Source organism: Pinus tabuliformis, chromosome 2_1, assembly GCF_031772625.1.
Source record: "Pinus tabuliformis cultivar Carrire ecotype Pingquan chromosome 2_1, CPIR1, whole genome shotgun sequence".
NCBI lineage: Eukaryota > Viridiplantae > Streptophyta > Pinopsida > Pinales > Pinaceae > Pinus > Pinus tabuliformis.
The window spans coordinates 569,290,554-569,308,102 of NC_142299.1; the positions used below are offsets into that span (position 1 = coordinate 569,290,554).

The 17,549-nt window shown below is 37.1% G+C and overlaps 1 protein-coding gene across 1 annotated transcript; it reads right to left on the reverse strand.

Annotated features, from left to right (window-relative positions):
- Nucleotides 1–15,045: 15,045 nt before the first annotated feature.
- On the reverse strand, nt 15,046–17,169 carry LOC149201719 (universal stress protein A-like protein). Its single transcript, XM_089401339.1, has 4 exons — nt 16,968–17,169; nt 16,692–16,777; nt 15,992–16,110; nt 15,046–15,136 (listed from the first exon to the last, which is right to left on the reverse strand). Exons 1-4 carry the CDS (start codon nt 17,167–17,169, stop codon nt 15,046–15,048), a joined length of 498 nt encoding a protein of 165 aa, XP_089257465.1.
- Nucleotides 17,170–17,549: the final 380 nt, after the last annotated feature.

Below are 17,549 nucleotides of genomic sequence, written 5' to 3' on the forward strand. Positions count from 1 at the left end.
ACAGAGATACCATATATATTACTTTTGGTAGAAATAATATTTCAAAACATGGACCACGGAATTGAAATACTCACTCGTAATATTTGCTGGTAATTTCCGTTGTCTTTTTGGAACATTGAAAATATGCTCTGCTTTATGCATGGTTGTATGAAACGATTAAAACACGACATGATTGTCACTAGAAAATTGGAATACACTTCATGGAACATATATTGCCAGTGTAGTGTATGATATGATATTTCATTTGAGTCATGCTTCAAAATTGGAATACACTTCATGGAACATATATTGCCATTGTATTGTATGATATGATTTTTTGATTTGACTCATGCTTCGTTTGCATCTTATTGTATCGGATCATATTTACTTCTCACCTCTCTCTGTTCCTTTTATGATAACCTGAACTCTGTTGTGAACAATAATTTACTTGGTAATTGCAAATGCAAAATGTCCTGCAAAGAGAATCTCAGGGTCCGTTATGGCTTGCAAGCTGTAGATATGTACATGATTTTGGATTCCTGAGCGCACAAATGCTCGGGACAGAACATAAGAAAAGACCCTTGCAGAGCCAAAAATATATTAAATTCGGGACAGAACACAAGAAAAGACCCTTGCAGAGCCAAAAATATATTAAATTCAATTTAGGCATTCTCAATTAGATATTGGGTTTTGTTTTTATCGTAGAAAAGCATGGTCATTTGGGTAAATTTGATCTGGTCAATGTCAATTTGATATAGTTATTAACGGATATACTATTGGTGGTTAATCGTTGTGACCTGTAGCCTATGGCATCGGCTTTGGGGACGTCGATATAGGGGGACAAGTTGGGACAAGTTTTCAGGACAGCTCTAGCACACCTCCAAATATTCTGGGGACAATAGGGTGGGGATGGCAATTATTTATATATATATATACAGTGTGCATATACTACAAATATGAATGATGAGTAGAACACATTGAAATAAACACTAACTAACTTAGAAATCTCAAATTCATCTTAGTAATTATGAAAGATGGCAAACATTGAATTGTCTAATAATTTGGTAGATTAAATACTATATATTCAAGGGAAAAACATGGATAATAGTCCAAAATAATACATATTGTGAGTGCCAAATGGTGTCCAAAAATGCTTGACACCGACTTCCTTTTCTGCATGGAGTGATGGATCATCCACCTCTTCATCAATCTAGGAAGGATCCTCAGGAGCTACATCCCACTGCGCTGCTAGCCCTTGTAAATACTCTCGTGCTTTCCTTGTAAGAAGGTGAAGACTGGTATGCACATAAACTAGTTTTTCTGCTCTCTTGGGGATAAAACTATATGTGGACCAGTGCCTTTCTGTAGCTGAAGAACTAGCAACTTGAGATAGTGAACACATAGCTAGAGTGCGTATTTCTGAAGCTTTGTCCCCATACATCCTCCACCACCCACTAGGACTTCTTTGTGCCATACCCATCTAATGTTGCTTTGCAGCATTAAAGAAACTAGGGCTACTGAGCATCACAAAGTCAAGAAATTGTTCTCGAATTGTGGTTTCTTGCTTTTGTGTATACATCTTTTGTATGACATCAATAAACTCTTGTTTCACTTTAGGACCATCTATTGGTGCACCTGCACCTTCCTTTTCAATATACCACTTTGGATTGAGTGCATGAGCGGCCATATGAAGAGGTGTGTTCAACCTGTTCCATCTCTTTTCTATCAACTTTTGGATTTCATTAGAAGATTCCAAAGAGGGGTCCTGTAAAGAGCAAGAGAGGCATGGTGGTTGCAAATGAACATCTGTGCCTCTCTTGCATCCAAAATAATGTGGGTGATCCAAGGAAATTTTCCAATGTCTTTGAGTGCTTTATTCAAAGCATGCACACAACAAGGAGTCCAAAATAAGTGCTTATACCTATTTTGAATCATTAACCTCATAGTCCTGCAAATTAGTGCAACATGCGAGGTAACTTGAACTATATTGGTAGGACCAATCTCCTCAATTGCATCATTCAATACCTCAAATTGGAAAGTTGCAACCTTCATTTTTCGAGTACAATAATTTTCCCTTAAGAAATAAGACCCAATTGGACAGGTGACAATGATATTTAACAAAGGCCTTTGTTGAATATTTGTCCAACTATCCATCACTGATCCAAGTGGCTCCAGATATGCTCAAAATTAAGAAGTGGCTTTGGTAAAGCTCAAAAATAAAAGTTTTTAGATTGCAATGAAACCGGGATTAGATCAAAAAGCTCATCGCAAGCTTTCCAATGGCGCGAAAGACAACTCAACTGACATCGTATGAAGAAGTTATGGCTCACTTGAAATTTTTCAAAAACAACTAAAATATTTGTAGGCAAGGACACTTGCCATGCTGACATCAACAATACAAACATTGATGTCAGCCATATGGATGTTGACATTAGTCATACAGATGCTAATGTTAGCAGGTGATGTGGCAGTACGGGCGAGGGAGAACCAATCATGATATGACATGTGTCAGTTGACGTCAACAACTAAGTCAGTCGCCTAGTCAGTTGTACGGAGAAATTCAGATGTGACACATGGCAACACAATGAGCATGTCGGACTTTACTAAGGAGGCGACAATTTGGACTAGTCCGGTGGCCGCTGGCGACGAATTTGTTGCCTACTTGAAATGACTAGTAACCCCTCAAATCTTGGTGGGAAACTAGTATGGCGGAGGAATAAAATAATATATTTTAAAAAGGGTCAACGACTGACCAACGGGCAGTCAACCCCGCCCACTGGCCAATGGTGGCGCGTTATATATATATATATGACAACGGGCGGCGGGAGTTGAACCCGCCCGACAGGTTCGCCGACACTGGCACAAATTTAAACTTTGCTTCAAAACAAAACAAAATCGTGCGCCCAAAATTCATTCACCACTTGTGTTGGTTGGGGTTCGACCCCAGGTCACTTAGAACTTAATCCAGGGCGTTGCTAGTGAACCATAGGTGGCAGCGTTTGATAGGTCCACCAACCACACCCATTTAAACCATAACAAATGAAAATGGGTGAGGGGCAGACATGTTGAGGAGACTGACTGATCAACGTGCCTATAGAACCAAAGCCGAACCACGCCCTTCTTGGGCATGAAATTCGAGAAAGATTCCATTGAATCTTAGAGGGAATATTTTGTTGAGAACCCTGTAGAGAATATTTAGATTCTTTAGAGCCTCAGGAATCACCAAAGTAGAAATAGGCCGAGTTTATACTCATTTTACTCGGTTTTCTGCAAGGAACGCAGTGGTGAAGTCAGTTTCGTCATATGGGCAACCGAACTTCAATGAACCCTTGAGAGGGAATCTTTAAGATTCTTGGGGGCCAAATTTTGACTGAACTTAAACAAGGTTGAATTTATAGTCATTTTTCATGATTTTTCGCTAGGAATCCAATCGTGCAGCCTGTTTCTTCAGCAAAGGTCTACACTTCCAGGCCATCCCTGAAAATGGAGGTATAAGGTTCCTTTTGTACATGCATGTAATTTGATTTTTTACTGAAGATTAATGAAAGTGGTCTCCCCACTTTGAGCAGAGCCCGGAGACGTAGCCCACATTTGGTGAACTCTATTATCAACATGTTGTGCTTTGTTTCTCAGGATTGCCTTTCATTTCCGTTTATGTTATGCGTATGCATTTTATGGTTACATGCTTTTTTATATGCAGTTCTGAATGCATCAGTGAAGTAAAAGGAGCCAGATTAAGTTTTGTATCAAGTGCGATATTTAGAAAAAGAAAGGATTTCCTTCGTCACATAGCCTCAGGACAAGTGAAGCAAATCATGGTTTGGGTGAAGAACTTCTACAAATTAGAGGCAAAAGACTGTTCTTCTTTGAGCACAAAATCATAGAAGGTGCAGATTCGAGACATCGGTGATTTGTGGCATAGAAGATTGGGTCACTTACACCACAGAGCTTTGAAAATCATGCAACAAAATTATATATGACTTCCCAATGGTAAACTAAAGCAGAGAGATACATGCAAAGGGTGTACATTAGGTAAGTACACCAAATCCACCTTTCATGATAAGGATAGTCGAGCGCAAGCGATCCTTGAACGAGTTCACTCAGATGTGCGCGGACCGTTCTCCATAGCCTCCGCGACCAAGCATATGTATTATGTAATATTTGTAGATGATTTTTCTCGTAAATGTTGGACTTTCTTCCTGTAGAATAAAGATTAGACGTTCGCTAAATTTTGTGAATTTAAATCACTTGTTGAGAAAGACACTAGCAAGAAAGTTAAAGCTCTCAGGAGCGATAACGATGGAGAATATGTGTCGAATGAATTCAAGAACTTCTGTGCATCAGAAGGCATTTGACAGGAATTAATAACACCCTATAAACCATAGTAGAATGGAGTGGTTGAAAGGAAGAACTGAAGTATTGTGGGCGCTGCATGATGATGTTACTTGATCAGGGCCTACCATTGCACTTATGGGCTGAGGCATGCAACACAAATGTATATGTGTAGAACAAAGGTCCTCATCAAATTCTCAGGCTGAGTACACTAGAAGAAGTTTTTTTAGGTAAGAAACTAGATGTGGCACACTTCAAGATCTTAGTTTAATGTCATGTTACCAAGGATGCAAGGAAAAAACTAGAACCGATAGCTGAGTTGGGCATATTTGTGGGGTACACTAATACACCTCACAATTATCGAGTGTACCTTCCATCTCACAGGATGACAATGGTTCATAGAGATGTGAAATTCGATGAAGAGAAGGCCATGAGATGTTCCCTTGAGAGGGAGATTCAATTGCATGCATATGAGAAGCTTTTAGCTCCAAAGAAAGAACCTCAGGATGATGTGGAGCAACCACATGCAGAGGCGCGGAGAGTGGAAGCACCCACTCATGCAGAGACTTCCAAAGATGGAAGGAAATGCACCAGAGAAGCTGACAGGTTGATGCATGTTGCCAGAGAGAATGTAGGAGCACCCACGTCTCAGCGCAGGAGAGGAGGTCACCATATCGGTACACTGGGTACATGGATCTCATGAGCAAAAGTGTAGATATTGAGCCATACTCATTTGAGGAAGCAATGCAGAAACTAGTATGGGTTGATGCCATGGTAGAGGAGTATGACTCCATTATCAGAAACAATGTTTGGGAAGTGGTCCCAAGACCAACAGACAAGTCAGTGGTGAGTTTCAAATGGCTTTACGAGGTAAAGCAAAGAGCAGATGGGAGTGTGGAGAAACACAAGGCCAGATTTGTGGCTAGAGGATTCTATCAGGTGGAGGGAATTGATTACGAGGAGACCTTTGCTCCAGTAGCAAGGTACTCTTCAATTAGATCTATTCTATCACTTTCAGCGTAGATGGGATGGAAGATACATCAGACGGATGTGAAGACAACATTCCTCAACAGAGTGATTGAGGAAGAGATGTATATTGAGCAACCAGAAGGATTCAAGACCTTCAACAGAGAGTTGCATGTGTGAAAACTCAAGTGAGCATTGTATGGATTGAAACAAGCACCCCATGCTTGAATCACCAAGATTGACAGCTATTTCACCACGTTGGGCTTCACCAAAAGTGAAGCAAATGCAAACATTTACTATATTGTAGTTGAAGGTAAATTGTTGATTATAGTATTATATGTCGATGATTTAATTCTAACAGGTGATAAGAAGCTGGTAAAATCTCGCAAAGAGGATTTTACAAGAGAATTCGAGATGAAGGACATAGGGCTCATGCATTATTTCCTCAGTATAAGTATGACAAGGAGATGATGAACTATTTATCTCTCAGGGCAAGTATGCCAACGAGATACTGAAGAAGTTCCACATGGAGAGCAGCAAACCCATGGAGACTCCTAGCAAGGAATTGGAGGAAGGAAGATGCTACTTCAGGTGAAGTAGTGGAGGCTACTATTTATAGGCATCCTGTGAGTTCACTTATGTATTTGGTGAACACATGACTGAACATATGTTTTGCAATTAACCGGCTTAGTCAAGCAATGGTTAAGCCAACCAAACTCTTTTGGAAGACAACTAAACAGGTGTTGAGATATCTCAGAGGCACCACTCAATTTGGTATTTGGTATAGATGAATAGAGGGAGTGAAGTTGCAAGGCTTCACAGATACAGATTGCATAGGGAGTCCATCCGATAGGATGAGCACATTAGGGGGAATCTTTAGCATTGGGTCAACAACAATTTCTTGGTACAACAGAAAACAGAGATCAGTTGCACTCAGTTCGGCAAAAGCAGAGTACATGATTGCTAGTCAAGCAACTTTTGAGGCTATCTGAATGAGGAAGATCCTTGTTGGGTTATTTGGTCAGCAAATGGATCCTACAATGATTTGATCACTGAATCATAATCAATTACAACATCTCGATAGTATTGATCACGTTGGATTTTGAAAAGCAATGCATCCATCACTCGAGATCTTTTGACATAACATTCATAATATTTAGACTCAGCGCCATGTCTCCTCACAATTAGAAAGTCAATATCTTCAACACGTTGGGGAAGGCTTCGTACAATTGTAGAAATATCTTGAGGAAAGCTAATTGTATGACCACTATACTTATATTGCCCACCTCGAGCATGTGTCACTTGCAAAATGGGATTCACACATGCTATTAGCATTTCTTCAACTTGAGTAAGAACTCTTAAAATATGAGGTTGCTCACCAGGATCCATGTTATTATACCGACAAAAACGATGGGCTCCTCTTTCACTCTTACATCGTCTGCAAACAGGTCCTTCAGAATGTCTCACAACAAGGATTTCGGGATATGATTCTTGGCAAATGTGGCACATCTGGACAACTGACAAGCTATCTATCTTTGCTCGAAACCTTTTATGCACTGCAATCATGTTTTCATCAAAATGAATATGATCTCTACTCGTCGAACCATGTTGAAAACCATTTCGATGAGTAAAATCTCTTCTAACATTTACTTCATCTTCAAGAACATGAGATTCCCTTCGCAAATTTGAAGCATATGGAATGGATCTATGAGAATGTCTTTCCAAATTTATGGTGTGCATTTCGCGAACTTGAGAGGATGTAAATGTCTCTTTGTCATAAAAGACTTTAAAATTTAATTTCCAACGAATTATAAATGAAGAAAATGAAAAAGAATAAAATGCATTCAAAATTTACATTTGTGTCTTCATGTGGATGAGGGTTATGAGATGGTTGCTCTTGGATTCTAAGAACAGTGGATGGAACATTTTTGCATGTAGTTTCTTTGCCTCTATTCAAATGAGTTGTTTCCTGTTTCAAAAAAATAAAATACGTTATAAAACTAAATGTCCAAAAAAGAAAGATTCAAAAATTGAAAATAAATCAAATACATTGAACATCTACAATAGTTTTACAATTTGATCTTTTGGATTCCAATTGGCCAACCTAACGAGATGACATCATGGTTTCTCCATGAAATGTTACAAAACACAATTTCAAGGCAACTGTAAATGAGAAAATGAGAAAAATATCAAATGCACTCAACATTTACATTTGTTTGGCGATGTGGATGAACGCTATGAGATAGTTCCTCTTCACTTCTAACATCAGTAGATGTAACATCTACGAAGTTAATTTCTATGCCTCTATTGGAATGACTTCTGTCCTGTTCAAAGAAAATAAAAGACACCATAAAATTCAATGTCTAAGCAATTAGAAATTTAAAAAATGAAAAGCAAATCAAAAACACTGAAAATTTACATTAGTCTGGAATGTAGCTGAACAACCACTATTGCAGCGAAAACCAAAATATAATTGTGTTACCTCCATTGTGCCACGCGAAATGCTATCAGGGATGACTGATTCTCTTGGTGGGACCACATTATTTTGAGAAGCGAAATTTGAAGGTCTTTTGTTTCGAGCAGTTGGATTCAAATTATCAAACAAATGGCCAAGTAAACTATCATCCAAATCATCACACAAAATGTCATCATTACCTCCACCATGGATGTTTCGCAACCTTTGGCCATCAGAACATGCAATTGGACACACGGAAGGGTTAGGGTGGACATTTTCATGCACAATATCGAGATGGTGTTCTTCCCGATTGCAAGATGTTTCCCCAATGTTATGAACATTTTCAGAAGAGCATCGAACAAGAAGATTATGTTGAGGAGGATCATATCCTGATAATGAACTATCAACAAGAAATGTTCTTTCCATTATATCGTCCATACTACGATACTTACAAGGAACTATAGAATCATTTTGAAGAGTGGCTTCACTCATTTTTCTCTTATATGTAGCTCTCCTACGCTCATTTATCGCATCCTTATTTTGTTGATATCATAAATGATGACTTTCATTAGACCTCTCACGTGATTGTGATGACAAAGTTCTTTTTCTTGTACGCATGCTTGTGCCTTCAGATGACATGTCTACAATGAATAATAATTATTCATTATGGAATCATAAACATGGAACATAAAAAGTGTATATCTTATTTTTTTTCCAACCATATAAACTTATGAAAATGTATAAGGCTTTTTCCAAATGCCTAAAAACAAAAACAAAAAATTTCAAAATGGCAAAAAAAACAAATGAATTCTTCCAAATGGCTTAAACAAAAAAAGAAGTCTAAATTTCCATGTATCATATTATAATCAAAATGGAACCCATACTATTGCGACACAACAATCTAAAAATTTGGAACTATATATACTATCAAAATATAAATATAAATATTAAAATGAACATAAACATATAACATTGTTTGAGAATCAATGACAAAAACCATTACAAATATAATGTATAACATAAATCATAGAAATTATAATTATACAAACAAAGAAAAAAGCATAACATCGAGAAACATCTACATGTAAATAAGAAAACTTTAGCAGAGACAATATTAAATATTTTACATCACAAAGATCGATACAAACATAATTTTAAAGTATTACCATAAAGACACATAGTATGTATAGAGGCAAAAATGGAAATATTTTCCACAACTACAGAGTATATAAAATGGAAATATTTATAAGAACTCCTAAGAATACTAATATCCTAAGAATCCATCATCATATCCAATGGTGGAATCTCATCAACAAAATCCATACGGGTAGCAATTGCAAAAAAATCTCCATACTCAATCAGATCATTGCAGTCCTCTTGTGTTGGGTACCAAAACCAAGACATTTGCTCATTAGTTGAATTATCAATATCTATTGGAAAACAGATGTGAGTTACCATGTCATATAATAAGAAAGGAACTTCACTGCGGTTGCACATAAGAACCAGACCATGGACTGTTCGGAACGGAAGATAGCTAGGACATTTGCTATTTATATCTGCAGAAATTTCTTCCAACAACTTCCATCTAAAACCCCAATCATCTTCAAAGTATTCAATTCTTCATTCAAGACACGGTTGACCAAATTGGAAATGATCTAATTCTTCAATTGACCATACAGAAGTGGACCCATCATTGACAAGGCATATCAACTGATTCATGTATATTGCTAACGACATACAATGTATGTCACTAATTGGAACAAATGAAAAACCCCACTCATTTTTTATTATGTCAAACCAGTAGATTGTATACCCGTACCGAGGATAATCTTCATACTCCTTGTCGAGATACAACCAAAACAATTTACTTTTATAAAACACTACATTCTTGGGGGGTGAAGTGCCACCAAATGGAACAACAACCCTTTGCCATACCCTATCAAGACTACTACAAACATAAAATTCAGACTGCATTCTGTCATAGATATGTTTTAGAACAACCTAGTCATATTTTCTGCTGCTTACATTTTCCAATAATGAAAAGAACCCCGAGTCTCCAATTCGTATTGGCCCTATGTTTTTAAATGCCTTTGTAAATGGATTCATTACAAAATAGTTGTGTGTTTGGGAGCATTTTGTTGGTAAGGATAAAACCACCATTGGTCCAACAATACACTCTACTCTGTATCTTGAATCTATGAATCCCAAATGAAATTGATATATGTGGCCATTCTAATTAAGGTATTGGGCAACAAAACAATTGTCTTCACTATTGAGGAAACGAACAAGAAATCCAAATTGGTTCGTGGAGACATTCTTGCAACGTAAAAAGAAAGAAGGGTTCTGCAAAGCATTCTTCCATTTTTTACATACAGTGCCAAACTTTATCACAACCGATAAAGGGAGCCACAGCAAGACAAGTTCAAGAACTTCGAATGGAAGAGAACTCCAAATAGTTGGATCCATGATGAAATAGTGAAATCACCTAACAATAAAAAAAGGCATTTGATATCAACAAAACAATTTAATGTTGAATAAAATTAAAAGTAACATAAATACATAATTTACCACACAATTTTCCATTTTGTTGAGACTATGTTAACTGAAAACATAGTAAAGGATCATGAATCCACCATGATGATAGACACAGTGCAAATAGCCATGGAAGCTGTTGAGACAGTCACTAAGAAGGAAGGACATCTACTGAAAGATGTTAAGAAGGAAGAAACCTATGCAGAGGATTTAACCTTGGGAGAAGGAACACTAACAGAGGAGTGTTTTACAGAGGATGACCAATCTTTTGAAGCTGTCAGAAGTATGGAGAAGTATCTTTCAGAAGATAAAAAATCTGAAGTAAAGGAGGATGGAGAATGTCTCTTAAATGAGAGAAGCAGTGATTTATTGCAGCAGAAAGAATTTGATAATACATTGATATTTGAAACTGTGACAACACAGGAACAAGTTGTTGTGCAAGAAGGAGATGAAGTTCAGTTTGAAGAGCTGATATGTGAAGCAACAGTTGAGACTGTTGAACCTTATGATTTCCAAACTAATAATTTGTGTATAAATGTAGGAAACATAAGTAATGATGAAATACTTATAAAGTGTCACAGAGAAATTGCATTGCTTACACTTACTTTGTAATTATGTATTGATTTATATATATGTCCAGAGATTTAATCCCAAATTGAATAAGTGTAAGCATCGAATGGTGGAAGATGAGCGAACTATATCATTTTGTATATATATGTGCAGGTGAAGTGCAATAATCACACAGAGAATACATAAAGAGGAGGATCGAGATGGGGTGTTGAATCCATTAGAAGGACCAATCAAAGCTCAGGAGGAAGAGTGCACGGAAAAATAACAACGGGACGAAACCTTTAAAGAAGAGCAAAAATGAAGACTTAGCATAAATTCTAAGTAAAAGGAACGAGCGGAGGAGCGAAGATTGATGCTCAGGAACCATTAGATCTGGGAAGATCAATGGCTGAGATCGAATCGGGAAGGTGAAATATCACATCGGTGGGGTCATTATACAGTTTAACTCCCCCAAGCGGAAAACCCAATTACACTAAGAAACGGTGAAAAACACAGTCAGAACCAAGTGCCGGACTTGAAATATTATAGGGAATGGTTTATATCCCTATCGGGTCCGTAAAGATATCGAATCGGCGTATGGAAGCGGAAGGAGTCTGGCATTGAGGTTGAGCGATATGTGATTGCGTGAGTTAATCTCAACTGTCGGATCACAGATCGAATCGGGAAGGCGAAATATCGCATCGGCGGGGTCATTATACAGTTTAACTCCCGCAAGTGGAAAACCCAATTACACTAAGAAATAGTGAAAAACACAGTCGGAATCAAGTGCCGGACTTGAAATATTATAGGGAATGGTTTATATCCCTATCGGGTCTGTAAAGATATCGGATCAGCGTATGGAAGCGGAAGGAGTCTGGCATTGAGGTTGAGCGATATGCGATCGCGCAACTTAATCTCAACCGTCGGATCGTAGATCAGACCGATGATCAAGATCTGATCGCAAATCACAATCGGAAGAAGCGCAGATCGGAGTGCGCAATATATTTCCGTTAAAGTGGTTTAATGCTAAAACATACATTAATGCTCCGATATCACATATCAGAGCGGAAGGGGCGATGAAGATACATATATATACGTATGACCGTGGAAGGAGCGATGGCTGATTGCGATGAGGTTAAACCTCAGGAAACGTGACAAGGCTGTACGGAAGGGCAGAAATGTATGTTTATGCGGGCATTTTCCTTTGTAAATGGTTTATAAGGAAATATGCGCCGATAAGAGATTTATGTGTTAAAAACATATGTAACCAAAGGTTTTGTAAGGGGAAGCTTATATATGTGTGATTTAAGGTTTTGTAAAGGTTGTGAAGTGGTTTTAAGTCCTGATCTTTCGGGAGAAGATCAACGCCAGAGAAGCAATAAATTTTGGGAGAGCGTTTAAAAAAAAAGACTAGAACCTTCTTTTTTCTACGAGCTAGTGATATCACGAAGATTTTATACACAATCGATTCCCTTTTTTTTTCTATGGGCTAGTCATCTCATTTGAATTAAAGTGGAAAAATATCGCGGAAGGAAAATCTGTACATACCTGTAAGATCGATTTTTGAATGCCTTTGAAACTTGAAAAAATAGTAAGGAATAATTGAATCACACACGAACTACACCAAATTATCAGAGACAGCCGTGAGAGCATGGAAACAATTAAAAACACAATCACTGAGAAAGCGTTTCTCCAATGCTGAAACCTGAAAAAATAGTAGGGAATAATTCAATCAGACACGAACTACACCAAATTATCAGAGACAGTCGTGAGAGCTTGGAAACAATTAAAATCGCAATGAGATTTGCCACCTTTTTTACCAGATAGAAGCCAACATTCTAGTTATTCTTCAACAATTCCAACAACCTTAAGTGTTAACAAAGAAATGCATGCATTGACGGAGCGTTTGACAATCACTGAGAAAGCGTTTTTCCAATGCTGAAACCTGAAAAAATAGTAGGGAATAATTCAATTAGACACGAACTATACCAAATTATCAGAGACAACTGCGAGAGCTTGGAAACAATTAAAAACGAAATGAGATTTGCCACCTTTTTTACCAGATAGAAGCCGAGAGCATTCCAATTATCCTTCAACAATTCCAACAACCTTAAGTGCTAACAAAGAAATGCATGCATCCATGGAGCGTTTGATTATAATATATGGAATGGGCCATACTATGAGGTTCGAACTTTTGTAATGTAACTAAAAACTCAAAACCCCTGGTGGAGGAGAATACGAATAGGCAGAATGTTTCATATTTCAACTGTACTTAACTGAATTAAAGAAATGTTTCATCGATCGATGCCTACATATCTCATTGTCGTGGTTATTGATGATTGTCGGGCATAAATGCTTCAACCGTCATTGTAATGGATGAAACGTGTCCTTATTACTTGAATTTATGCCTACATACCTCATTGTCGTGGTTATGGATGATTGTCGGGCATAAATGCTTCAACCGTCATTGTAATGGATGAAAACGTGTCCTTATGCTTCAACCATTCATACGTTTCAGAATGCAAAGAGACCACTTTCAAAGACGGGTGTTCGACACTAATTTTTTTATTTCATTTTTTCTTAATCCTACATACGTGGTTATCAACAAGAGGCACAGTAAATTTTTAATCATGCTTTGTAAAAAATTAATTTAAGTATGGTTTAAACATGTGATCTAGACATGCAAGAAAGTTACTGTTGCGAATTTCATTCATTGATTTAGTGACGACTACGAGAATATACTGGCATCTTTCAATTCAGGCCATTCGATCAAAAAGATTAATTAAAAAAGTGATTAAGTTGTCGATTTTGATAGGAGGGACGCTCCCCTATCAGCGTAATTAAAAAGATTTAAAAGAAGTTGACATGAACAATTGCAGGGTTAGTTCAAAACTAAAGTAATTTAGTTTTAATATTGAATTGAATGGTAGCCTTGAAAGTCCTTTTCCTCTTATTGTTGCGTGAATTTATTGAGAACCCTCCAAACCCTTCCAACCAACCCTGTCTTAATTGCAAATTGCACGGGAGATGGAGACGCATCAACATTTTTGGGTATTCCTGTGGCTGCAACGCCTTGGGCATATTTAATATATAGAAATCACCAGTAACCCATCTAAATCCAGGTTTGATCATTTCTTTGAAATTACAAAGCAGCTAGAGGATGTATATCTTCAATTTGGAATTCACCCAAAATGGTTGGTTGGTAAGAATGTGGTTGCCTAATATTGTTAATCTTTCTGATCTTAATTTGCATGGAGGATGCGTATTTTGAATTTTGAATTCAACCACATCGTTGGTTGGCAAGAATGTGGTTTCCTAATATTGTCAAGCTTGTGGTTTACATCAATCTCGTAAGCTCGTCTCTGGTTCTTGCTACTCAAACTCAAATTTGCCACCTTTCTCTTCACCCTTTCTACATCCTCCAATAGCAGGGATTCAAAAGATCTGCAGCGCCAACGTGTCATCATTAGTTGGTACCACGTTTCTGAACTTCTTCCTATCTGCATTCTCCATTCTTTGCTCTGTGTGAAGTTTCTTATTTGAGATCGAGTATTTAATGTGACCTTTGTTATTGCCTTACTTTCCAGTGTATTTTATCATGAATCTTGAGTTTTGAGTGCAGATAAGGTTTTTAGTTCCCAAATCTCTCTGCTACATTGATTGTGATTGCTTATACCCAAAACTTTGGCAAAACTTAGATTGTGGTTTCTCCAAATCAATGAGCAGCTCCAGCCCCAATTCTGCCCACCTTTCCCTTGGTCACTCGGGGTTTTATAGGAGGAATGTGCTAATGCAAGAAAACGTAAATCATTTTCGTTGTGCAAGTTTCTTTCTTGAAATCCAAAATACTGTAGATGACTAAACTTTTCAAACCATGATGACCTTGAGAATCCCCTTTGTTCACATTTCGCTTTTTCAATTATTAAATTTTTTAGGACACAGTCCTCGAACAGATGTAATTGCAACATATATTTCATGAAGGTTATGGGTTACAAATAATTCCAATTTTCAGTTTCATTCATGTCATATTTCAATCCCTCGATATAACTGTACATAAAACAAATAGTATATTATGAATGTATTAAAAAAAATACAATGAAAATTACCAACAGATATTATGAGCGACTAACATTTCCTAGTCGATGTTCTGAAATATTACACTTAGATGTAGTATCTCCTGTAGAATTAAAGCCAGCAAGCATAAGATGATTCAGGCATGAGCCTATTGAAAATCAACAGGCTTTTTTCTTCTGGGGCTTCACCACAACAACAGGGCACTGTACATGCTGAACAAAATGGTCACTCACACTGCCACGAAACAGCCTGCAGAATCCAAATATCCTCAGCTTCAAACCAAGGTCACAGAAAGGCTCTATTGTATTGAAAATAAAAATCCAACAGAAACCTGAAAAGAGAATTGCCAATTTTCTAAAGCAACAACGAGATAAATCATTCCAAATCAAGCATATAAGTAACATTGATTGTTTTGCTCCTCAGATGATCTGGGAAACTCTTCGGCTTCATTAGAACACAGACACTCTGTTTTGCTTTTAAGGATGCAGACTTTACCAGGACAGGACTCAAATCTTTCACTTACAAGAGAAGGGTGGCTGTATTGACTCACAAGATTACACAAACAACACCCCACAGTTTTGGAACATCAAGGGATAACAAATGATGCTACAAAAAGATACAAAACCTTCAGTTCACAGCCAAAGAGATACCCGGTTTAGTTACAAGCTGAAACATAAATCTTCAGGTCATGGAGACAGTCCATATTATGAATCTCAGTTCACAGCCACAGAGATACCCGGTTTAGTTACAAGCTGAAACATAAATCTTCAGGTCATGGAGACATTCCATATTATGAATCTCCGTTCAAGACAAGGTATCTGGGCACTGCAGGTTTTCAACTTTATTGATTCCTGTAGTGGGTCTTTTAAAAATTGTATGCCACAGTGGACTAGTCCTGGATCCTCCTGATCCAATGGCAATGAAAATTGTATGCCACAATGGACTAGTCCTGGACCCTCCTGATCCAATAACAATGTATTTATATTTCTTTTACAACTAGTAATAGAAAAGTTTTTTCTGTTTGAAAAAAAAGTAACGTTGATTGTTTTTGCAAATGCACTAATTCTTAGAACTCCAAAAAGGTGAAATTTCATGCAACAATACCTCTTTAAAAATCCGTGTCCATTACCACCAATGACCAACATGTCAGGATTATACTCTTTGGCAGCATTACATAGGACCTCCCTAGCATCTCCATTGCGAACTTCCATCTCCGGAGTCACCTGCGACAGTGGCATAATTTTATTATTATTATTATGAAACTACAGAGAAAAGGAAGATTGAAAAGGCTGCAGAATGCCATAGATGTTATAATTCTAACTAGATTAAATCGGGATTTTAATAGATATAATCTGGTTAAAGTTAAGATGCATTATTAAACACTGAAATAATCATAAAGCTGCTGGAAGCTCGGTAAAAGCATATTACTGGGATTTGATTTTGGCTTTGAGCCTGCCAACATCGAAGTTCAAATGTTTATTAGGAAAACATATTTTCACCATGATTTGGTTTTTGTAATTGCATCTAACTGTATATTGACCAATGGTATTAAGCATTTTTCATATGTTAGAGTAAATGGAAAGCTCGCTTGGCTAGAAGGGTTTGGAGGGTTCTCAATAAATTCATCCAACCATTAGAGGAAAAGGACTTTCAATACTACCATTCAAGTCAACATTAAAACTAAATTACTTTAGTTTTGAACTAACCCTGCAATCGTTTATGGCAACTTTTTTAATTCTTTCTAATATATATATATATATATATATACATTGTGAGTAAACCATACATTTTTGGCTTTGCATACAGCTATTGCTTTGTTCCGAATCTTCTCCGTAGATATCTTGATTCTGTCCTCCAAATTCCTCAACGCAACTGGTGACAACATGAACCCTGCTCATGCCAAACTGCAATCAGAATCTGGCCTCTCTAATAATAAATCAAAAACAGAATTAAACGCTTCACTTGAAGATGAAAATCCATCACAAATTCTGAGATGAATCAACACAACACGCTCATTCTACCGATTTCTATGGCTAAAAAGATTAAAATCCTTTCAATCAATAAACCAGAAGACACTGACCGACACTTGCGTCTGCGGAATAGGAAATTGAATCCGGCGTGACTGCGAGAGGGAAAATTGAATGGTGCTGAGCATGAAGGAGAATGATTCTATCCTGCGATTTAATTAATCTGTCAAGAGCCCATTGCAGAGCGTTGTAGCTCTTCTCGGTGTCGTTCATGGCCACCATTATGGTCCTGCTTCCAATCTTCTGTTCCTCCATGGACCTAATTTGGTATTGCCGAGTACACCCACAAAACGTTAACGGTGAGACTGCAGATCAGTGTTGGACGTTCTTGGAATCAAGAAGAAGATTGCGCTACTCTTTATTATTCATGGGACGTTGGGAGATCTCCTGGTGGTATTTATTAAATTATTAAATCATAGATATTAAAAGAAAATATTATTAATGACTATGGAATAAATGTAAAATTAAATAATTAGCAAGTTACTAAGTGTTAGTAGTTATAAACTTAATGAATAAGATGATAAGATATATATATATATATATTTTTATCCCTTTAAATTACTAAATTATAGATATTAAAAGAAAATATTATTAATGACGATTGAATTTATTAAAATAAATAAATGCAAAATTAA

Coding starts and splice junctions, on each gene's coding strand:
- LOC149201719 (XM_089401339.1), bottom strand. CDS start 17,169: ATGGAGGAACAGAAGATTGGAAGCAGGACCATAATGGTGGCCATGAAC. Junction 16,111..16,691: donor TTCGGAACAAAGCAATAGCT/GTATGCAAAGCC, acceptor CCACTGTCGCAG/GTGACTCCGGAGATGGAAGT. Junction 15,137..15,991: donor GGACACGGATTTTTAAAGAG/GTATTGTTGCAT, acceptor TGGATTCTGCAG/GCTGTTTCGTGGCAGTGTGA.